Source organism: Eublepharis macularius, chromosome 5 (assembly GCF_028583425.1).
Source record: "Eublepharis macularius isolate TG4126 chromosome 5, MPM_Emac_v1.0, whole genome shotgun sequence".
Lineage (NCBI taxonomy): Eukaryota > Metazoa > Chordata > Lepidosauria > Squamata > Eublepharidae > Eublepharis > Eublepharis macularius.
In genome coordinates this window covers 137,071,096-137,096,313 of record NC_072794.1, presented here as the reverse complement: position 1 = coordinate 137,096,313, position 25,218 = coordinate 137,071,096, and the positions used below count along the sequence as shown (strand labels likewise).

The window sequence follows — 25,218 nt, the reverse complement described above, 5'->3', positions numbered from 1 at the left end:
GAAATATCGCATTTCCTCGCGCGAGTTTTGCACGTCATCGCGCAAAACTCGCGCGAGGAAACGCGATATTTCACATTTTCCCCGTCGCGATCCGGAAGAGGGCGGCATGAGGCGACTTAAGGTTAGTCATCTGGAATCGGCCCAGGTGATATTATTTAGTTTCATTTTATTTATTTATGTATTTGATTTTTATACCTCTTCAATCCCCACATGAGAAGTCGCAGTGATGACATCAGCGCATACCCCCTCGGCCCCTCGTTTGTATTATGGCTGGGAGAATGGTGGGAGCCATCATCCTGGGATTTTAAATGTATTTATTGCTGATCTGGTTTTAATGTATTTGAATGATTTTATTCTGTGTTATTATATTGTTGTACCCCACCCTGAGCCTGCCTGCAGGGAGAGCAGGCTAAAAATTGAATAAATTATTATTATTAATTAAGAGCTCAAAGTAGTTCACATCACAGACAATTACAACAGTTAAAAACCAATACAAAACATAATATATTCAACAAAATCACAAAACTACAACATAGTACAAATTCTGAAAACCACTCTTGTCCCAATTCCAGGCTATGAAACCTTGCAGGTAACATAAAATTACAGGTAGATATAATAGACAGCAATCAGTTCTGCCTCACAATAAGAATATTAAGTACCAAAAGCACACCAGAATTGTTCCGCCTTACAGGGTTTCCAAAACATCAACAGATCCCGCTGGGCATGAGTTGCATGCTACGGAAAGCTTCAACTGTGCATTTCCACATATTAAGCCTCTTTTAATAGGACAGGACATCTTTTCCTGGGCAGGGGGCAATGTTATCCAAAAAGCAGGACAGAAAAGCGCGCCACGTATTTAGTCAAAGAGTCAGCTCAGTCAAGGCTTCTTCCAGATGAAGGCATGGAAATGCACCCCTTGTTATGGTACCAGCTGCAAGTGACACAGGAATGGGCAGTTCCTGTACAGTCTGCTGCCGCCGTCACCCCACCACCCTTGCTTCGTCCCTCACCCCTAAGACATAATTGTACAGAAGCATGACCTTGCAAGTGACTGCATTGTTGCCCCCCCCTCCCCCAACACTTTTCCTTTCCCCACCAAGCTGCACTACAATACTACAGCAGTGTTTGGAAGCGAGACTGAAAAAAGCTCTTTAGAGGGCTGGGCGGGGGAACTGCAGTGGTCATCTGTTCTCACATCAGACAGAGTCTCCACGTTGTTGTTCTCTGGATCAAAGAAGAAAGAACCAGGAACACTGTGAGTCCTGTTTGGAATGAGCGCAATGTCATGGGACCTTTAATTGAGGGCTCTCCTGCATTCCTTGTGGGGGAAAAAAAATCCTGTGTGGAAGCAGCCCTAGAGAAAGTCTGATGGCTTGAGCAAGTGAGCCACACTTACCTAGCTGACTTGTGCTCCATTCTTCAGTCCCAGTGTTGCTAGCAGGGGGTTCTCCTCCAGAGCCATTTGACTCCTCCTGCTTCACTTCCTGAGTTATAATGACAAAAATGGTACCCTTTTACACAGAATAATTTGTTGATTTACCCTCCCTGACTCTTCTGAGCAGAAAATGTTCTAAGGTGGTGAGAGAGTACTGTAATCTTGTTTTTATAATATACATATGTATTTGCAAATATGCAGGTGGAAAACAAATGAAATCAGTACCCAAAGCAGCTGGAACTCACCTAGAGCTGCACCTGGGACTGCAAACTCCTAAAACTGGACCGGCCCCAAACAAAGCGCAGGTGCACTCCTGTGGCCAGCACAACATCACTTCTGGAAGTGATATCATCATGCCCCCTGGAGCGAGCACACAGCGCATGTTCCTGCAGTGCCTACTGTTGGAATAAATCACTGTAGCCTAATTTGAATAGAAAGAGTGAAGAGTACTTGCGGGTGGAAAGGGGGCTTGACACTTTGTATAGTATCAGTTTGTTTATCTGTTGCTATTGAACTGGCCTCTCCCTGCTGCAAATGAACATTCACTTTGTGTCAGTTAAAAAGGTCTGCTACTGTAACTGTCCTTCATATGTACAAATCACGAACAAGTTCCCCCTCATAGTTTGCTTTACTGTATATAGTTATTAAATGAAGTTCAATATTATCTGAACAAATACGTCTGCAGAATGATATTACTTCTCACTGGATTCAACTATTTACTCTGTTATATAAAAAAGGTAAAGGTAGTCCCCCTGTGCAAGCACCGAGTCATTACTGACCCATAGGGGGACGTCACATCACAATGTTTTCTTGGCAGACTTTTTGCAGGGTGGTTTGCCACTGCCGTCCCCAGTCATCTACACTTTACCCCCAGGAAACTGGGTACTCATTTTACCGACTCGGAAGGATGGAAGGCTGAGTCAACCTTGAGCCGGCTACCTGAACCTGGCTTCCGCCGGGATCAAACTGAAGTCGTGAGCAGAGCTTGGGCTGCAGTACTGCAGCTTACCATTCTGCGCCACGAGGCTCTACTCTGCTATATATACATATACATATACACCTGGTGACTGAAGGGATATTGCCCCATAATGAAGATTGACTGGGATATTTATGTGTGTCTCCCTCACACTTACTGATGGCGGATAACCTCTGTGGGGCTTGGGCCTGAAGAAATGGAGATGTAAAAGATTATGGTGGGTATAATCCAGTCATACCGTTTGCTCAGACTCCTCCTCTTCTTCTTCTGAAGGGCTCTGATAATCTTTCCTTTTCCGCTTCTTCACTGGCTTGAGGATTTCAGTGGAATTGGTGCTGCCAGCAGAATTCTCTACAATGACAGACCTGCAAAGCAAGTGACTGTGGGCATCTCCTGACTATTTTCTGAGCCACAGAACTGCTTTCTTTTTTTTTTAATTTTAATTTTTTATTTGAAAGTAAAGAAAAACAATAAACAACAAAGACTATAAACAATGGAGAAAATAATATAAGCAAGATATATAACAATACACAAAACAAAAACAGAATTTATAACAACCTATTATACTGCAAAATTATTTATCCTCTCCAACCACTTACTTACATACACTCCACATTTATAATCAAAATTTTAAAATGTTAATTTTACAGTTGGTCTACTTTAATAATTGATATCCTTAGTTTTTCATAGTCAAAAAAGTCTTTCAATTTTTTCTGAGATTGGTCTACTATGTATATAAGAAGTTTATTTGGCCATAGACGCTTTCTACTTGGTATTAGCCCATTTCTGCTGTAAAAACACATTGAGGGTGGAGGGACCTTACTACAATGGAAGCAGCCTTGATAAGAAGGAAAAAGTCTGTTCCTGACAGACTCAACAGCATTGAACAGAGTGTTACACTTGGATTGGAAAGACATGGCCTCAGATTCCCTTTTAGCCATGGCACTCAAAACGTGGCCTTGGATCACTACATCTCAACCAAGAATGCTTCCACACAGAGGTTTTGCTCCAGTATGGCAATCAATCTGCAGCAGCTTCTTCCAGGGCATTGATACAACACTGTTGCCTAGGCATTTATTTTCTGGGTTTTCCCCTTGCTTTGCTGTGATTTTTCCCAAATCTTGTTTCATATGATTTTATTTGAAGGATTGCAGTAAAAGCACCTTTGTGCACCATACAGACAGGAAGGTGTGCATTTTTTAAGGTCCTGCCCACATCCTCACCATTTCCCTTATCCTAGTCTTCTTAGATCTCTGCAACAAAAAGTGCTCGACTTGCTGTTTTGAAAATGAAAGATGGGAGTTATGAAGAGTTAGCAGATTGTGGTAATACACTGTCATAATGCAATTGTGATCTAGTGATTACCATTTTTAGCGATACCCCCCTAAATGCCATCCAGTGGTAGGGAAAAATGGTGTGGGGGGCACTGAGGCAAGGAAAACTGCTGTATGGACACTACACAGAGAATCGTTGCTGTGTGGAAGCAGCTGTAGCCTACCTCTCAAAGCTATTATATTTTATGCTCACAACTTCATAAATATGATAACTACCTTGAACATAGCTAGACCACACATATAAAATTTATTTTAAAGGCCCACACTGTGTTAACATATACAAAACTTAGGAAAACCTCACCCACCATCTACTGATGCAAAACGGGGAGAGGATGCTTCAGTGATGTCCTAGAAGACTTGACTAGATTCGAAGCATTCCTATATCTAAAAGTTTTAAATTTACTTTATTTATAACCCACTTCTGCCTTTCTTCCTAATGGAGACCCAAAGTGGCTCAGATTGTTCTCCTCCTCTCCATTTTATCCTCTCAACAACCTTGTGAGGTAGGTTAAGCTGAAAGGGTGTGACTAGCCCAAGCTCACCCAGTCAGCTCCTATGGTAGAGCAGAGAATTGAACCTGGGTTGCCCAGATTCTAGTCTGACATTCTAACCACTACTCACACTCCTGCTCTACATTCTTCTGTACAAAAGTTAGTCACACACAGGGCTAATTCTAATACTATGTTCACATCCTACAAAATGCATCCTAAAGATGCAAATACAAACCCAGAGAAGAAACTTCAAAAGCTGGGAATAATGGAAAGTTCAGATGTTCAAATCTGAGGTGTGGATTGAGAAGACATCTATGGGGAGCTGGGGGGGGTATTGTTGTGGGGATAATAATAACATACTTTGTAAACTGCTGTGAGTGGGTGTTAAGTTGTCCTGAAGGGCGGTATATAAATCAAATGTTATTTTTGTTGTTGTTATTACAAAATCTGAGTTCTTGATCATTTTGACATGCTGAGAACATGAAATAGATCTACTCAGCAAACTTAAGCCATTTTCCTCTATAAGTCTGGCTTCTGTCAAAGAATCCCAAGAATTGCACTTTGATGAGGATTAGTGCTTCCTAGATCCATTCAAAAAACTACAGTTCCCAAGTACAATTGCCAAAAGTCCTGTCCTTTTTAACAGAGGTTTAATGGACTATTATTTACCAGATGATGTTCATTGCCATGAAAAGCTTCAGCTGCCCGTTTCTTCACACTAAACCTCTATTACAGGGACAACTCATGGTTTTGCAGGTCGGCTAGGGACCGGATTAAATAATCTCTTTGCAGCCTGCAGTATGGATATACGTTTTCTCTTTAGCTATTTCTTGCCCTGGTCTGAATTTGTATGTTTAAGAAGTTAAATGCCATCCAGAAAATGTCACGTCAGGTCTGGCTCATAAACCAGTCCTACCCAGAGAATGGAAACACTTCCTCATTTGACCTCTATAACCCATTCAAAAGAACAAGAGCTTCCAATCCAGGGCCACTCTTGTATTTCCATCTCTCGGTACCAGAAAGGAAAGAAGATATATGCCAATGAGATATCCATTCCCTTGGATGATTCCTGGACTTCTTCCCTCATCATCCACATTCACTCTTACCAGCTTCTTTACCTTTCTTTGAATTGTCGGTGGCAGTTTTCACTGCAAAACCCCCTGCCTTCCTGTGCTGACCCAGAAACATTTCTCCGGCCACAGGTACTGCAATGGCACATGCTGTCCACACCTGGAAGCTTGGGTGGCTCCGGAACAACCAAATCTGGAGAAACCAAAAGACAGCAAATTCAAATGAGCAACACTGGCTACATGAGAGCAAACCCCATAACAACGGAAGGCTTTTTGGGTCATCCCCAGTCCTGGTATGACACAGCAATCATCTGAACACCAAGTCACAAGCACCCAGCGTATTAATGTGCCACTGCCACGGCTCATTTTGTTTATTTAGATATTTGTACTCCAATTTTCTTCCCAATGGGGACCTACAGCAGCTTGCATCATCATTCTCCCCTCCTCCATTTCATCCTCACATCAGTCATGCGAGGTAGGTTAGGTTGGGACAGAATGTCTGGCCCAGATTTGCCCAGTAAAATTACCTGACACAGCAGGGATTCAGATCTGGGTCTCTCCGAACTTAGTCCAACGCTCTAAACACTACACCATGCTGGCTACTTTTCCGCAATGATACATGGACCTATATTGTGCTTGTAACTAGCATTACAATGGTTTGTGGTTTAACCAAGCATTTACAATATTTTGTTTGGCTAAAAAGTTGCCCCAAGTTAACTGGTCAACAGATTATTAAAATATGAATTATTTTTAATACAAAAATAGCAGGTAGAACTTGTCATCTTAAAAAAAAAGAGGGCTTCCCTCCTATAAAAAAAACCCCTCTGCTAAAGAATGCCTCTTCTGGAATGCCTGCCACCACACATGCATACCTCTAACAAACAAACAAAAAGTACGATTTTGTTTCAAATTAATATTTGTCTCATGTATCTGTATCCAGATCTTGTTAATGAATTAATCAATTCACTGGACATAACTCAAATGATTCATCAATTAATATTTGTTTAATTGGGTGACAGTCGTATTGTAGCAGAACATTAATCTGGTCATAATGAAAAATATTAGCTTGGATCAAAAATAAATGATCTCACACACACAGCCACAGAAAAAGTACTGTGTGAATTCACTCTCACCCACACACACAGAACCCTGAAACATCAAAGAAAGTCAGACAGATCTGTAAAAGTTACAGACATTTGTTTTCTTATTTTAGGGAGGAAAAGACTGACAAAAGAGGAGAAACAGCTACAGCGCTTTTCAACTATACACTTTCCTAACCGTGGCCGTTTCCCCACATCTGCAGTGCTCACGGAACGCTGGTGGCTCTGTTCCGCAATTTCTGACATCACCATTTCCATAATGAAGGCAGGCAGTTATGATTCCATTTTCATGGTACCACGAAAACAGAATCCTATCTGCCTGCTACCATTTTGGAAACAGTGACATCAGAAATTGCACGAAGAAGCCGCCACTGTGTTCTGTGAGTGGGGCGCTACTTTTAGAACATGTGGAAATGGCCCATATAAGATCAGTAAAACGTGAAGAGAAAATAACTGCACCTCACACAACATTCTCAGTCGCCTCATGTCCCAGAAGAATTCTACTGCAGAACTTTTACTTGAAGCTCTGGCTTGAACTCCACAAATGACGAGAGCAAAGTAGCTCACAGATCTGGGTATGCCACCAGTGCTCCGTTCACCCAGCAACCTCCTAAGACCTCCAAAAAGCTGGTCCCCATGGGTACCATGAACAAAAGCAGAGGGGCAGAGGGTTGTAAAGATGCCATCAATCTCCCATGGACAAAATTTCCATTGATGCAAAAGGCTCAAGAGGGATGTGGGAGAGCAACACTGCCTGATTTGCTCCCTTGACATCTGCCCACTGCAGCATTTTGCCCACAGGGTACCTGTGAGTCCAAATATGAGCTGTTTGGAGATCTCAGAAGACCACTAGGAGAAGCTGGAAAGATCCACAAGTGTGAGTACTTTCCAATGGCAATCCACCAAATCCAGTCCCCTTAACACCTGGCAATGAGTGTTCCTCACCTTGAGCCACAATGGGATTGTCCTTGCTGGTAGGGGCCATCTCAACATCTCCATCTCTTTCCACATGGCACTCCTTGAGGGGCTCCACAGGCGTTAGCTTGTCAGCACTGACCACTTTCAGTGTCCCATATTCATTTATTCGAAACTATATTGTCAAGGGTCAGAAGATTAGAAGTAAATAACAACAACAACAGATTTATATTCTTCAGGACAACTTAACGCCCACTCAGAGTGGTTTTCAAAGTGTGTTGTTATTATCCTCACAACAAGTATTTTATTATTTTCCCCAACAATCACCCTGTGAGGTGGGTGGGGCTGAGAGAGCTCTGGAAGAGCTGTAACTGACCCAAGGTCACCCAGCTGGCTTCAAGTGAAGGAGTGGGGAATCAAACCTGGTTCTCCAGATTAGAGTCCTGCTGCTCTTAACCACTACATCAAACTGGCTCTCTGGGGGGACAGTACATTTGGGAATGGCAGTATTGCGAATAACAGAAACAAGATGGTATCATTGTTCCTTCTGTATCTTGCCTTTCTTCCAAGGAATTTGGGGCAAGGTACATTATGATCAATACAAATGGGCAGCAAAGAAACAGGTGGCAGCTATGCCTCGGCCCCACAGCCTGTTCCACCACCACCTATTAAATGTTGCTGCTGCTGGCCAGCCTGGCCTTAGGCACCATGGATTTCTCACCTTCCCCATCCCACAGCCAGAGGTTAGTTTGCAGAAAGCAGCACGGCAGGAGCTGCTGCCTTCAGGGCTCTCCTGTCTGTGGAGCTTCCTACCATCTGCACAAATTGGGTGAGTTGCAGGCTTTTTTCCTCTGCCTGCTTGGCAGATGGCGCTGCATCTGCCCCAGTTCCCTGCCCCATCCAAGCAGCAATGAAGGGCTCCAAACTCATCTGCCCCAGAATCAAGAGGGGAGAGTTTGCATCCACCACCCTCTTGGCATGTCGATTAACAGAGCATTCCAGTTAATTGAGTGCTGGTTAACAAAACTGGGAGTTTTTTTAGATGAGATCATGTGTTTTCATCACACATATGGCTGCTGCTGAAGATTCCTAAAAAGAAGTTTAAAGAGTGATGGTCCAGCAAACGATTCAGAATGCAAGGACTCAGTCCTGCCACTCTGAAGGATGTCTTATCTAGCCTTAAAAGAGCCACAGAGCTACTCAACAGCCGAGCTTTAAGCTTGAAAACACCCCAGCCCAAGCAAATGATGGCTGGGAACAGTAGTAAACAGCCTCTCCACTTACCCTTAGGTTGCTTCCTGGGAGTGTGGCTACCCCATCTTTCCACTCCAGAACCCGGATAGTGTTGCAGGTCTGTACTCCACTGATCTGGGGAATGACTGTTGCAGTGATTGGCTCATTTCCCATACCCTCTCTTTGCCTCTCTGCCCCCAGATTTTTCTGGGGTTCCCGGGGGAATCGCTGGATTTCTAAGGTGCTTGCAGGAATGTTTACAGTGGTTGTGTTTGCTTGCAAAGAGAAAGAAAAGCAAATCAACATAGTTGTATCCAGATGTACACATCTCTCAGGTGCCACAGCAGAAGCAGCCAGATTTAACCACATTACACATAACGTCAATTAGTCACATATAGTGTTCTAAGGCTTCCTATCCCCTTTATACAGTTTTTAAAAAGTACAACCTGCTTTGACTGCACTCACACATCACAATTAGCTGTGGTTTGTTCCAACTCTGTTTTCTGCAATGAATTATGGATTAATCAACCAGCATTGGTCACTAACTACAGTTTGTAGTACAAACCATTGTTGCTTGTCGTTTATTTCAACAAAGTCAATCTGAGCATAAATCTCGGTTTGTTTTGTTTGCTTTCTACCTCCTGACAGGGAGAACATTTACCTATACTGCCATTTCAGTGGTTAGGTAGTTGAAAGGGCTACTGCTGCTCAATAAAATTGTAGTTTGGGAATTCAGATATCCCAGCAAACAAATCAGCTACAAACCTTTGTCTACAATCCTGGTCTGGTACAGAGGCAGTAGTGGAGGCCAGAGGAGGACCAACTCACTCAGCCAAAGGCAGCTGCTGCTCCAGGACAGGGTGGGACACCACCTGGGAAGGCAGTAGTAGCCTGATGGCGCCAGCAGGAGTGGGGGTATGCCACCTGCAAGGAAGTCCCCCACACACCAAGTCGCTACTGAGCATAGCAGCGGGACAGAAGGTTTGCCAGCCCGGAGGGAGGGGCACAGTGAGCAGCAAGGACTAGCCTACACAACCCCAGCTGGGTGGAGCAAGGCAAGAAAGGGCTCAAGAGACAAACAAAGCTCAGAGAAGAGAGGAACAAGACTGAGCTTGACCTGCATAAGTGGAACCCCAGGGATAAAAGGAGAGATGTCAAGAGAAGCAGGGGAGGAAAGGGAGAGAAACTGGCTAGGAAGGGTTGAGAAGATGCAGAGAGGGGAGGAAGAAGAACCCAGAGGAGGTGCTGTGGCCTTGGGAAGAAGAAGACAGCCAGACCTGGGCATGCCTGGTAGAACTAACCCATAGCAGAGGTGCAGCTGCACCCCCCCACTGAGGGTTTAATACAGCCAAGTGGGTGGGTGAAGAGAACCTCCTACTCTGGCTCAGGTCTTAATTTTTTCTACTTTGCTCATAACCTTCAGGGGTGCACTGAAGTAAATGGGCTGTCCTGATGAAGGAGTGGAATATGCCATCCTCAAAGACAATTTTCGGGGGGAGGGAATCCTGTGGGGCAGTACATAACAGTGTTCTATAATGTACCAAGCCAGGACATCTGTGACCAGTGTTCATATTGTAAATGTGTTCATCTGCAAAGGGAACAAAGTTAACAAGAGGTAAAATCTCTGCAGAAGAAGTGGGTTATTAGCCTGCCTAGATATCATGCAGCAACAGGAGACATTTCAAAGACCACTGCATGGAGAACAGTATCCAAGGCTCACAGTCTTGAGCACCTACCTGGTATGATGAAGGCGGTTGCTGGTACATGAGCATTTTGCACTGTATTCTCAACCAAGTGGATATTGACCTCCCCGGTTCCATTCCCTTTTGTGCTTCTTATTACCTCCATCTCTGCTCGCCCATCCATCACTTTGCCTGAGCACACAGCGCAGAACTGTAATACAACAAGGAAGAGATCCCATTTTTGCAACTGGGAGGTGCTGTAACACTGTATGTGGCTCACTGATAGAGGAGACCAAATTTAAAATGAACTTTGCAATGACAGTCTCAGCAAAAGTATCAAGCATTAACTCACAACATTCCTTTGTCTCCATCTATACAAAGGCCTATGGTATGGATCAATTACACAAGCAAATGCTTTCCTTGAAGTCTATGGAGTACCAGCTGGAATCTGGAGTCCTGCACACATACAGCAGAAGGAAGTGGAAATGAGATGGCAGAAAGCAGTCCCGGGGTGGAGGTAAATGGACTTAACCAATTCAGACTGCATGGATATCTGAATGCTATTTTATTTAAAAACAAAGCAAAACACCTCTGCAAGTAGAAAACTAAGTCAACATGAAACAGGATGGGCTCAAACAGTTATCCCTTTTTTACTTGAAGAGAATGATTCTGAATTTACAAGAGCGTTAATTAAAAATATTACCTGTAACCTGAAGTGGTAGAGTTTACGTTTCCACCTCAAGATTCTACCACTTCACTCTGTTGCATGTACAAGCTGATCCTCAGTCACGTCTATTCCAGTGGTCCCAGTCCCAATGTCAGTGCTAATTTCAATCTTAAAAGCCCATAACTGCCCCAGACTAGAGTACCTAAAGGATGCCTCCAGATGTATATACCTGTCCAAGATGTGGGTCCAGTAGCACCTTAAAGACCAATCAGATTTCCAAAGTAAGGGCTTTAGAGAAGCAGAGTTGCCTTAGCTCTTGCTCTTCTACTACAGACCAACACAGCTACTGACCTAAAAATACCTGGCCAAGAGTTCAGCCAAGAAAACAGGGATTTCTCACAGGAGGTATCTCATTCTGAGAATGCTCGTTTCCAAAAGGTTCTCCCAGCACCTAATCTCTGACATTCCAGTGCTTGGTCAAAACACTTTCATCTGCTCATGCTTTTAACTGAGTTTTACTGCACCATTTAGCTAATTTTTAAAATTGTTTTTGGCTTCTATTCTACCTGTTTTATAGAAGTTTATCTTTACGTAGCTTTATATTGTTCACATTGCAGATAGTTTTATGACCACTGAACTGAGACAATTTTTGGTTACTTCAGTTAGCATTATTTGCATTGGTGTTTGAACTTGAATCTTAATTGTTTTATTGCTTTTATATTGTTAACTCAAGCAGTTTTTTCTAGAGAGGTGGCATATAAACTTTCTGAATAAATACAAGGACCTCTTCAAGATCAGCCCTATGGAACTTCAGGTATTCTTCTGACCACTACAGGGCCACAAAGGCATGTAAACAAGCCAGAGAAGGTATCAGATCAAAGGAGATCAGAGTGGCATGTACTATAAGTGGAATGGTCTGCCAAGGAGACACATGGAACTGGCAGTAAGATACATGCCCTCCCCCACAGTCCTTTTCTATTAGTGAAAGTTTGCAGGGTGGAAGGGAGGAAACAAGGACACTCTTCTTGCCTCCATGCACACTCAGGAGTCAATCACCCCATTTTAAAGGTGTCAGCTGCACAATGTGAGTTTCCTTCAACCCAACTCATGTTTAACGTATTGTCTAATCAGACCCTGGTAACAACGATTTGTATTGATTTGCTTCTTCAAAAAGGCTAATTGATTGGAAAGCCAGTCAGAAACTTGGCATCAACAGAACTGTGGAGCCTCAGGTGTTTTGACCACTGGAGGGCAACAGAAACATGTAAAGAGGCCATAGAAGGGTTCAGGTGAGAACAGAATAACATGTATGAGCCATCAGCAGGATATGCTCTGAGCAACATCTCATTGGAACAAATGCTGGTTGCCATAAAGGGATGTTGGCCCTCAGGAACTTGTGGGTCTGTGTGTATGGTGTGACACTTTAAGACTATAACTGGTAAGCTCCTGTGGGATACACCAGCACTTATTTCAAACAAACTTTAAAAAAATGTGGCTATGTGATGAAACCATTGCAAGTTGTCAATATTGGCATAGTGTTGTGAAAACACAGCTCCAGTGAGGACTGAGATTATATTTTTGACTCAGGATGTTCATGGCCACGTTCAATGATGCATTTAGAAGACTGTTACTATATGCACACATGCACAAAGCCAACGTATGCAAACTGGAGGGGGAGGAGCCATACAATTGTATAACACATTTCTAACAATAACTATCTTAGAGATGAATGTTCACTTTCTATATGGATACCAGAGTTCATGAACATGAAATGGCCATTCTGTGCAAGTCAGAATTAATTCTTATACTGTGGGCTGTGATCCAAAAGGTGGCTACAGCTATAAACAAACTTGTAAATATACCAATGCTGCAACAGTTCCCAGAGAGAGGGGGGGAAAGTTGAAAACAGAAACTACAGATTTTGTAGTAAACAAGAATAACAATGTATTGTCAAAGGCTTTCACGGCCGGAGAACAATGATTTGGATGGACATAGTTTCATAAGTCTGAATACTGAACTCTTCAATAGTATATCATTCTTATACAGAATTTTGTGGGACAAAGTTAATTACATTTAAGCAATAAATAAATATTATACAGTGTATGGTTGCAGAACACACTGGCATTATTACTCTCTACTGTTGTAGACTGTGTTACATAAAGATCTTCATATTCACACTGAATGAGTAAAACCTTGTCTTTAAAAGCATTGATCTCATTCCAAAAGGGTAAAAATAATCACAGCAGGTTTGTTTTTTTTAGCACTCCCCAAATTTTGTTTTTTCTGTTGAAATCCCTGGGAAAGACTGAAAAGGAATCCAAGGTTTTGGTTTCTTCAGTATCTTCACATCTTTTAATAATACTTTACACTTCACTCATGAACTCTCAACTTCTTTCTTCCTATTGTACAGGTGGCAACTAGAGATGGGCACGAACTGAAATGCGAACCAAAATTCATCACGAATCTGGCCGGTTTGTGGTTTGTATCAGAGCCCATTTCTGACAAACCAGGACAAACTTTAGGCTGGGTCATTTGGTTCATTTTTGGTTCATCACTGCAGACATCCTGGCGCTGATCAATCAGTTTCCTAGGCAACCGGAGATGAGCTTTCTTCAGAAGAGGTGTGCACCAGGCCTCTTTTCAGCTGATGGGAGGGGAATCCCCCATGAGCTGAAAAAAGCTCTGTCCTTTGAAAGGAGCAACAGTTCTCTTGTGTGCAAGAAAAGTGTTGCTGCTTTCAAATGCCGGCTGGAACTTTTAAAGTGTTTCCGTATCTGTTCTGCTTCCCATGTTTGCAGAAGTTTGCTTGTTCCCTGCTGGCTTTAAAAGCCAGGAAAGGGCTAAATGGCTAGTTTTCCCTTCCTCCCATGGAGTATGCACACACTCTCTTTTTTCCCCCAAAGGCAAGAAAGTGTAGCAACGTTGTAGCACTGTAGCATCGCAACATTGTAACATTGCTGCACTTTCCTCCTGGCTTTAAAAGCCAGGAAAGGATTAAATAGCTGCTTTACCCTCCCTCCAAGGCATCTTTGAGGCTTTGCAAAGAGAAAAAAAACAAGCGTTTTGCACAGCCCTTTGGAAACAAAGTGGCAGGGAAGCAGTAGCAGCTTCCCTGCCACTTTGTTTCCAAAGGGATGTGCAAAACGCTTGGGTTTTTTTTTCTCTTTGCAAAGCCTGAAACATGCCTTGGAGAGAGAGAAAAGCAGCTATTTAATCCTTTCCTGGCTTTTAAAGCCAGGAGGAAAGTGCAGTAATGCTACAATGTAGCAATGCTACACTTTCTTGCAGGGGGGGGAGTGTGTGTGCATTCCCCAAAGGAGGAAGGGAAAACCAGCCATTTAGCCCTTTCCTGGCTTTTAAAGCAAACTTCTTCAAACATGGGAAGCAGAACAGCTGGCAGCTTTTTTCAGCTGATGAGGATTCCCCTCCCATCAGCTGAAAAGCAGCTGGTATTTAAAAGGGGGAAACTGGAAGCTCACACCCCTATTCTGCAGACCTTCTGCAGCCCTAGAAGTGATGTTTTCATGAATCGGTTCAGGAACTGGGGCAAGTTCGTGAAAGTCTGTGGTTCATGAAACTGTATGAAGCTTGAACCTCCTAGTTTGTTTGTTTTTCCGGTTAGTGCCCATGTCTAGAGCCAATGGTGGGAGAGGCATTTTTCTTCTTCTAGAAGAAGAGTCAGATAACCACTAACAAGTACCTCCGGACCAAACTACCAAGAGGTAAGCCAGTATAGAGGTATGTGGTCTCTAGCAATTTACCTTGTTTCTACAGGCTTTTTGTAATTGTATACTCAAATGCATGCTCTTCCTTGCCTAAGCTTACAGGTAGCAAAAGAATGAAGGGAAGGCCTAATCTTTGCATCTTCTGTGCAACAAGGCCCCCTCTTCCACCTAAGTATTTGGGGAGGGGTATAATCCACAAAAACATTCTTCAGTGGAGTAACCATTTTCATGAGGTTTGATCCTGAGAAGTTACTGGTGGAGTATGCCCATTAGCAGAGGTAATGCAAATGGTAGATGATGCAAGACCTTTCTGACCCAACTTAACTGAACTGCTACAAAACCACTAAAAGGTTGAAGAATGGGATGATAGATGAGGGCTGAGTTTCAAACTGTGCTCATGCAAAGCAATTACAAGATCACTTCATCATGAGGGCCACTAAGCTTGTGTTCTCACTACACCAATGTGGTAATGTACATTAACTTTTATTTTCACAGTAGACCAATGAAGGAGGAGTGTTCAGTTCTCAGAATGTGTTATTGTATGCACAATTCAACATCTCAAGAATTCCAGATATTCTACACCCCAAGCTAGTATTGAAGCACAGGGTCAATTCCTGATGAAGTCTCAAAAACTGGGGCGAGTGAGAGGCTAAACAGTGGGCAAGGAGGGAGAAGGGCCTAAGTTCCACACTATGCTTTGTGCCTCTCTCTAACTAGCACATATGGTATAGATTATGTACCATGAGCAAGTTGCTTAATTCATGTTCCTGTTAAAGAACAAGAGTACTCAAAGCTTTGCTAATACTTTCTCTGTTTCAGAAGTAACCAGTTTTGGGTTGATCTCAGTTCAAGGGCATTTGCTTTTAGAAATGTAAACAGGGCTGAGCTCTCTGTACTGTCCTGCCTTGAAATACAACAGCTATGTGCCTTTATAACCACAACTACAGGTGTTATCATGGGACGGCCCATGACTAAATAAGCAGAGTGAACTCTGAAGATCCAGGTTCTCTTCTTCCCATTACTGGTACTGGAAAAGCTTCTTCTATGCTTGAGGCCCTGGAGAGCTGCTACCAGCCAGAGCTGCTAGCACTGTGCTAGAAAGACCAGTGATACTTTTAGTATAAGACAGCTTCATATGTTCATCCCAAGAATGACCCACCCCACAGGCTCGTTTCACAAGTTACAGAGTACACAGGTTGGGTCTGGGGTCCCCAGACTGTGTAAGAGTCAGGCATGAGCTGCATGCTCTCCTTCCACATGCATGATGGCCCTGTTAACACTGGGACTGTGATGAGCATGGAGAAGGGGGGATTTAATCTCTTCCCCCAACCCCTCACTGTTTTCCCAGCCTGAAATGGTTTTGGGGGCCACCACTATGGAAATCCCCATGTAACCTGGTTAATAAGTATTTTTCCCCAACAGGCCAAACCGTGTTCCTCCCCACAAGTGTTTCTGGTCTGGAAAATGGCACAAGGGGCGGCTGAAGCCCCATCTCCACATACACTATGCCAGCAATTTAAATTGGGCCATTTGCATGCATGGGAACTGAGGAGAAACTTCAACTCACAACTGCAGATCAAACATGTGTGCACCACAGTATGTGAATCAGCTATGCAGACAACTTAGGATTCCTGAAAAGCAGACCCTTTGCCACAGGGCAAGCTTTCTTCAAATTACTGTAGTAAAACTTCACTGCTCCAGAAATATCTCAACAAATTTCTTTGCAGCTATCTTAATAAAAGCAGCTGTTTTTATATAAACATTCTCATACTGTCTTTAAAATCCATCTGTTAGCAGCGCCCAGAGCTTCATTCTTCAACCCCCCTCATGCATAAAATGCCTGGCAATCTATGGTGCTGCAATTCTGAATTGTATCACTTATCACAAGTATCTGCAGAACATTTATTTTATTTATTTTTATTTCTATCCCGCCTTTTCCACTGAGATTCAAGCCAGATTACATAGTACAAGTCATTGCAATCAATATATATTTCTTATCCTTCTATACTGAATTGGTGTCTGAACACAGAGTTCTAAAATTTATTGACAAAGACTGAAGCAAAACATTTGCAATAATTTTGGATTCATTTTAAGGTTGCAGTGCTATGCACATAACTACTTGCAACTACCCAATTAAATGAAAGGGTCAATTCTTCTGGCCTTCCGCAAACGATGCAAAATTGAATTATTCAAAAGGACTTCTTACTCAGATAGGAGGGCCGTATTGTAGGGAGGGGGTCTCAGATGCTTCACTAATGAGCTAGGAACCATAGACTTCACCACCATGTTGCCTTACATCCTATCTGTTGCTTTAAGCATGTGCGCTTATGTGCTAACTATGCTTCAAATATGATCCTACTGAGTAGTTCTATGTTGTCTAATGTCCTAGAATTTCTTATGCTCTGTTTCAACATTTCTTCAACTCTGTATTGGACTCTTGCTAATGCTGTGTCTTGGTAAACTTGTATTTATTTATCCTATGGCATTGTTTATGGAAATGTCCTTGATACTGATTGTACCAATCTCACACTATGCCTTGAATCTCAGTGAGAAATGTGGACTATAAATAAATAAATAATAAATAAATAAAATTTTGAATAAATGTGTTGGATCCTACTAATCATTTCAACAACCAGAAGATTAGTTTCATAAGAGATGCCCTCCACCATCTCTTATCTGGCCGGCATAGAGAAAAGTGGAGGGAAGGGCCCGGGAGGCAAGAAACCTCCTGAGGAAGCGTACAGCAGGCACACTCTCAGCAGGTGCAATGACATCACTTACAGGAAGTGACATCATTGTATTCAGTGGCAGGCATGCTCCCATGCTTCGCAGGGGCCAACTTTAGCCCCCATTGGGCTGAACTGCCCCAAGCAAAGCACAGGAGCATGCCCACTGCAGGTGCAATGACAGCACTTTCAGGAAGTGACATCATTATGCCAGCGCTGGGAGTGAGTGTGCTTCTCACGTATATGCAAAGTCCTCTCCCAGTAAGTGCCAGGTACCCCTTTCCCACTGGGAGGGAATAGGGACCTGGAAACCCTAATTCCAATGGAGTATGCGCATAGAAACTTCCCAGAGATACTGCCTGGAGTGCCTTGGGATTGCATATAACCTTTGAAAGAAGCTAGGGTTCAGCTGCAAGCATCTGTGATGGCATATGGCACAGGCCATTGAAGGGAAAATCGCATACTCAGACTCAGGTAGCTACATATACAACTCAATCTTCCAACAGTAAAGCAATGTTCTGTCATGTGTAATTTAGCAATTCTTCAAAGCGCTGCTCAAATATAACTACAGTGGCTGGTATACCAAGGCCTCAAGAGACCAATACTGCTTTGTTGTTTAAGAAAGTGTGCATTCACATTATCTAGAATAGAGCAAAGAGACTTTCAGTGGAAGAAGGATGCATCAAAGTGCTTGTTTTCATTAGCCTTTTTAAAAAGACTCCATGCTATTTCATTTTTCTACTAGAGATACGCCACAACGATGCCTCTCGTCTTTTTCACATCTTTTGTCACACAGTAAGAGGCAGTGTGATATAGCAGATAGTGTATCAGTCTCTTTCTTAAGTGACATAGATCCAAATCCCTTCTCAGCTATGAAACTCACTGGGTGGCTATGGATGAATCCCCACAAGAAAATATAAACAACCTTGCTAGATCAGGCCAGCAATCCATTTAGTCCAATATCCTTTTTGCCAGATTGGTCAACGAGATGCCACCCAAAGGCCCACAAGCCAGGCAACAGAGTATATAGCGGAAGCTGGTACCATTAACAGTCTCCTGCTCAGGGCGAGGGAAGCCCCACCCCCACCTGCCACCCTGCACCCCTCTTGGCTCATCTGGCTGGGAGGGTAGTGAAGTTTCAGGAGACTGGCTGGAGCCCTGGAAGCACAAAACAAAATGGCGTATGTGCATTCCGGGGGCCTTCCACTGATTTAGAATGGGAGTAACAGGAGCTCAGCAGGCTGTATCAGCCCCAAACAAAGCAATGTCACTATGTTTTGGGGCCAATTTGACCCTGCTGAGCCACTATTGCTCCTATTTTGATCTGGAAGAGGAATCAGTGGAAGGTTCCTGGAGTACATGTGCAAAGAAGGAGAAGCGGCATCGCCCCACACACACGTTTGGGTTTGAAGGTAAGAGGGTGGTAACCCTAGCAGCTGGGCAGCAACAACTGTGCTATTCTGTCTCAGAACATAGAGTTTCCATTTATCCACCATGACTAATAGATGCTTCGTCTAATTCTTTTTCAAAGCCATGTAAACTCACAGTGATTGATCTTCACTGTGCGATGGGTATCATAAATTAGTTAAGTTTTGTGTTCCCCTTCAAATTCACTGGGTCTCCTTGTCTTCTAGTATTATGCGCACAATGCATCTTTTTTTCTAAACTGAAATGGCTCAAACTCTAGTTTTTATTGTTCCCATGATCATTTTGTTGTTTTTTCCTGCACCTTTCCTGGCATTATGATATCCTGTTTAAGACTGGGCAAGCAGAACTGTACACAGAATTGCAAATGTAGCCACATCATACAGCTATACAAGTAAATTAATTTTCAATCCCTTTCCTAAAAGTTCCTAGCATGGATTTTGCCTTTTTCAATTAGATGCATGCTGAGAACACTTTTCCACTGAGCGTTTGCCACACATTTTCACTGAGATGTTTTCTCCACAGTCCCAAAGTATCTTTAGTGCCAGTTCAGATCCCATCCATAAAGTTATGATTTTTTTCCTCCCCAATGTGTATCAGTTTACCTTTATATTAACTTACACTGAATCTCATTTGCCACTTTGTAGCCCACTCATCCAATCTGGAGAGATCCTGTTTAGATCCTCACAATCCTCTTTGGTTTTCACTGTTCTGAATAATTTGGTGTAATCCACAAACTTTACCAATGCAGTTCTTAACCCTGATTCCAGACCATGGATTGGAGCCAGAATGGAATTGTCCTGCTTCCCCTCTCCCATGACAGCCCATTGATCTCCACAAAATGTGGCTCAGAGGGGTGTGTGTAAAGCACCATCAAGTGGCAGCTGCCTTATGGCGACTGCATAGGGTTTCCAAGGCAAGAGACGAACAGAGGTGGTTTGTGATTGCTTGCCTCTGCGTACTGCCCCTCAACTTCCATGGTGATCTCCCATCCAAGTACTAACCAGGGCCAACCTTGCTAAGCTTCCAAGATCAGATGAGATTGGCCACACAGGATCCTAAAGAACGACATGAGCAAAGTCTACAGTGGGAAGGAGGAATCTGTGGAAATTGTTCCTGTCCTTTTGTTTAGCAGGTAATTTATGAACAAATTATGTTTATTATTATAATAATAACAACAACAACATTCGATCTATATACCGCCCTTCAGGACAACTTAATGCCCACTCAGAGCAGTTTACAAACGCTAACCCTCTGTTCAGCTTCCTTTTAACTAATCTTCTCTTTCTCTTTTTTTTTTATAAGTTTCCTCTTCTAAAATTATATGTAGCCAGGGCTTTTTTTCAGCAGGAACGGGGTGGAACGGAGTTCCGGAACCTCTTGAAAATGGTCACATGGCTGGTTCCCCCCCCCCCTGAGCTCCAGACAGAGGGGAGTTTAGATTGCTGTCCGCGCCGCCAAGCGGCATGGAGGGCAATCTCAACTCCCCTCTGTCTAGAGATCAGGGGGCGGGGCCACCAGCCATGTGACCATTTTCTCCGAGGGCAACCCACTGAGTTCCACCACCTATTTTCCCAGAAAAAAAGCCCTGTATGTAGCCATGTTGGAGTCTGGGGAACAATTTTTCATACACGGATGTCAAGCTTAATAGCACTGTGGTCACCTTTCTCAACTCATTCAACAATGCTTACATCTCACATCACATCTTGAGTGCCACTTAAAATGAAATTCCAGGGCTGCCTCCATTTCATAGTTCTTTATGGTATTTAGAAATGTGTCTCTTTGTCAATGTGAGGGTAACTGGAGTCACCCATTATTACAATATTTTCTACTTTGGTCGCCTCCCTTATCGCAAGAGAGAAGGGAGCTTTGACTTTTTGAAAGTTTATATCCTGAAAATCTTGTTGAGCTCTATGGTGTCACTGTACTCAAATTCTGCTGTTCTACTGCAGACCAACATGGTTACCTACCTGAAACTCCTTTATTGCTTTGAATCGTTAAAATGACATTAAAAAGCAACTTTAAAAACAATACACATGTAAAAATAACAAGTGAAACAAACCAGAAAGAGGGTCAATCAGGAACACCAGAGAAAACAAAAAAGTCTTTACTTGCTGGAAGAAGAGAATAATAGATCGGGCAGCCTAATCTCCCTGAAAAAGGAATTCCCCAGTTTTGATGCCAAGAAGGCCCTTTTTCAGGTTGCCACCCATGTAGCCTCAAATGACAGATGATCATAATGTTCAGGTAGATTTGTATGGGAGCAGGTAGCTTAAGCTATGCAGATCCCAAGCTGTATAGGGCTTTAAAGGTCAATATCAGCACCCTGAAGTGGGTCTGGAAGCAAATTCCAACTAGCATTTTTATCCCAACCTGTCTCCAAGTTGCTCAGAGTGATGAGTGTTGTGTAGTGGTTAGTGTCGGACTAGAATCTGGGAGACCCAGCTGCGACTCCCCACTCTGCCTTGGAAGCTCATGGGGAGACCTTGAGCTAGTTACTCTCACTCTAACCTACTTCACAGGGCTCTTGTGAGGATAAAATGGAGGAGAGGAAAATGATGTAAGCCACTTTGAGTCACCAATGGGAGAAAAGGCTGGATATAAAAAAGGTAAATAAATAAATCTCTTTTGCTCCCTTTTATCCTCACAAGAACCCAGTCAGCCAAGTTTAATTGAGAAAGTATGACTAGCCCAAGGTCTCCCAGTGAACTTCACAGTGTGAAGTTTAAGGCCAAGTAGAGATTTGACCCCGTTTAGTTTAAGCATTACATCTGGGGGAGACCTCCCACCCTGGGCCCTGGGAGCTTGCTACTGCTCAGCAGAATGGCTGGCGGGGATAGGGGGGAAATAGGCATCTTGTCACCTTCTGTCAAGAACCTGGAACTGGTGCCAGCGTATCGGTACAAGGCTCTGTGGAGTATAGTAGAACTGTAGAGCATTGAGCCAAAGCTTTGGTGTCACTTCTGGTTTCGTGCCATGACATCACAGCCTATTCTCCTTCATTTACATGTTCCCACCCCCTAAACTTTCCGACAGTTGCAAGTGCTCAACTGTCAAGCCTAGTTCTACCACACCAGCTCTCCATCCATAGTGGAAACCTCACCCTCTTGCATTTTGTAGCTTATTTGAAACTAAAGGCTCTGTGACACATAGAGTAATGCCAATCCTAACAGGTCTTTCTAAAGAGTTTATATTCGGAGACAACTCATTGTCCTCATTTCGCTATGTTTTTGAAATGCCCAGTATTCATGTAGTACCAATAACTTCAGCTCCCCCTTCACAGAGGCTTGTAGTATTTTCATATAAATATATACCAGTATTTCCCCCCTCCAATCATCCTTAGTATGTACTTTTTGCTCTAAGACCCTTCAGTCTCCTTGAAGGGTTGTTCTTTCCTGCCACTGACTCCTCGTCAAGTTCAAGCCTGTCCCCATATAGACAACCCAGAACATTTTACCCTACTATCCCACAGAGCTGAACCATCCTGAACCAGATGCTCCCTAAGTCCTGCCAGCTTTCCCCAAGAGCTAGTCTAAAAGCAGTTCTGAAAGCTTATTGATATTGTGCCAGCAATGTGGTTCCATTGCCCTTTGCAAAAACGAGGTTCTGTTCATGCTGTGTTGTAATGCAATTTATCCTGCACTCTTAGAAAATGACAGGGTATAAATCTAAATACACAATCACCAGTCAAACCCTATCAATATGACATAGCTCAGTATTCAGACCTCACTAATCTATGGCACAACAAGAGATGGTGCGCAAAAAAATCTCCATTCAGAAACACGGCAAAAGTTGAGGGGGTGAAAAAAACCTACACGCTTGCATGTTTACTTGGTAAACAGTAACTGTCAACATTTCCATCTTTGCAGACACTCTATTAACCAATTCATGGGGCTGCTGGGAGGAGTGGGGGGTGGAGGACAGAGATAAATATTTTAAGTCCAAATATAATTGTGGCAACAAATGCCTAGTAATACCTGTTTGTCCAAAGGCACACCCAAAATTAGAACATTAGCAGTAAAAAAAAAGAACAGTGATCTAAAATCAATCTGTTGTCCATACTTCCAATGCATAACATTTCACTACAACTGGTGTAATGTGTTTACATGCCTTGAAAAACATCAATACAATGGTCCAAATAACACATAATCTAATTCCTGTGCTATATTAAAAATAATTTCAATCATTCAACGATCATAATTTCCATTTCTGTTTCTTTGTTTCTCATTCATAGAAGGTTAATAAGGAGACATTTGGGACCAAAACATTATTTCGCTTTAGCAGATGGTTTGGGGTTGTGTAAGCTGCAAATGGGCTGCTGGTACTCTAATTTTTTGAACCTTCGTGACATTTGCCATCCGGATTATTTCAGTTTCTGATGAAGATGAGTAAGTTTTTCATAGTATTTGTTGTTCTTATGTATCCATAGGCTTCTCAATTTTTAGCCATTTTGACAGGGATATCTATTAATAATGAGGAGTTCTACACTGACGCTCCAGTAACTCACCCTATACAATCCTGTAAAATATTTCTGAAAGTGTGCTGGGGGTTGATCCAGGAGTAGGAATCCCAAAGAAGCCGTTTATTCCACATCCCAACTGGACAAGTAACCAGCACCTTCAGTTCATTACAAAAGATGATTTCTTTGCTTGACTTTCACAAATAACAAGATGATCACACCTCACACTATTGTTTTGAAGCAAACCAACAACTCACTCAAATGTTCCCAGGGCAATATACACTTGACACTGAATCTTGACACACCTTCCTTCCTAACAAACTAACCCAAGATCAAATAATCAAAGAGGGACTGGAAATCGCACACAGAAACCTTTATTAGTGGAAGAGATGGAGGAGGTGGCGAGGCTCTGAAATGGCATGTTTCAATGTGCAGAACAAAATTTGCCCATCTCTTACCGACACAGCAATGCACACACACACACATCCAAAATTCAAGCCACAAACAAACAACTCCTAAGAAGGCCATCCCTACGAGACATATTGCACTGCTACTATCTGCACGTTCCCACAGCAAAGTACCCGTACTGTACACAGTTGTTCTTAGCAAACATCCACTTGAACGCACGAGAAACCAAAATGTTAAATAAAGAGGTGGCGAAGAGGCATTTGCACCTCGCTGCACACATTGCCTCTCTGTGTCCGTCTCTGGGAGGGAGGCTGCTACAAACCCGTCAATCCATAAAGCCTTTACTTTTTAAAAAATATCAAAATGGCGGAATTCTCACTCTTTTTATTCTGTTGCACAAAACAGATATTCCCTTTATTGGAAGGGGGAAGACATTAAATCAGCCGAAGGAGAAAGTTTGCGAAAACGAGCCTTTCTCTTCCTTCTCCCTCCCTCTCTCGCCAGATCATCCAACACATCTCAGTACCCTCTTTCTCCATGCCAACTCTTTTATATCATATGTTTATTGGGGGAAAAAGGGGGGGAGTGATTTCAAATTAATCTTCCCCACGTTTAAACATGGAAACTGCAAGAGACATGTAAAAAAGCCCCCTTAGGATTTTTGCACTGTCCATGCAATATCCCAGTTCCTAGAATTTGGGGGTTTTCTCCCCACCCCTTATGTCTCTGATTTTGTTTTTTTTCAAAAATGTACTGTTCCTTGTAAAATCAAATAAACCCGAAAGGGATTCGTGTCCCCCTCGGATTTAGCAAAAAATAAATAATCAAAATACTGGCACATCTCCTTGCCAAAGCAGGCAGTCACAATTTCAAATCAATGCATTGCATGCAAACCGGAGCAAAGGTCTGCAGAGCACGCAGCAGACCTTTTTTCGAGCTGCATTTTGATGATTTAAAGAGGTTTATAAATTACTTTCTTATCTGATTCCTTACCTACAATAATCAGCCTGTGGTCACTGAATGCTGAGCCTGCGGGAACCTAAAGCTTGCCGCGCCTGCGCGCACAGGGGGCGGGGCTGCCTTTCCTGCAGAAACGCGCAGGGCGATGAAATTGACAAGCAAAGCATATTTAATATACAGAGAGAGGAGTGGGGAGGGAGAAAGAACTTAGTATTATCCACGCTGCAATCCCCATTTTTGTATAAATATATGATTAAACCGACTATTAACCCGTCTTTTCCTTCCGCTCGACTAGCTCTCTATGCTGAGCGGTGGCTTTGCTTCCATGTCCATCCATTTTTTTTCTTTCCTTGCAGAATATTACGGTAATAAAAGACACATTAAGCCACCGAGGGTTTTTTTGATTGAGTGTGTCTACATGCTTTTAAAAAATTAGTATGCATTGTGTCAGTCCATCTGAATTCAATATAATGCCGTCATATATTTATCGCCTGGTTGGTGGGGAAATGCAATTTAAAAAAACAAACACTGGATTTGCAAATTCTGTTTTCCGAGTTGCACTCTTCCTTGACAGAACATGGCTAGCTACTCGTTGCACCACCGTAGTCTTGG

The 25,218-nt window shown here is 42.9% G+C and overlaps 1 protein-coding gene across 1 annotated transcript in view; it reads right to left on the bottom strand.

Moving 5' to 3' along the window:
• Nucleotides 1-24,678, bottom strand: part of L3MBTL1 (L3MBTL histone methyl-lysine binding protein 1) — a 51,079-nt gene extending 26,401 nt beyond the window's left edge. The window contains exons 1-7 of the mRNA XM_054980565.1: nt 24,640-24,678; nt 10,291-10,447; nt 8,606-8,829; nt 7,352-7,496; nt 5,355-5,499; nt 2,650-2,776; nt 1,397-1,484 (exon numbers count right to left, since the gene is read on the bottom strand). Coding sequence (XP_054836540.1) covers nt 1,397-1,484; nt 2,650-2,776; nt 5,355-5,499; nt 7,352-7,496; nt 8,606-8,829; nt 10,291-10,420 — 859 coding nt within the window. The 5' untranslated portion in view covers nt 10,421-10,447; nt 24,640-24,678. The remainder of the gene's footprint in view (nt 1-1,396; nt 1,485-2,649; nt 2,777-5,354; nt 5,500-7,351; nt 7,497-8,605; nt 8,830-10,290; nt 10,448-24,639) is intronic.
• Nucleotides 24,679-25,218: the final 540 nt, after the last annotated feature.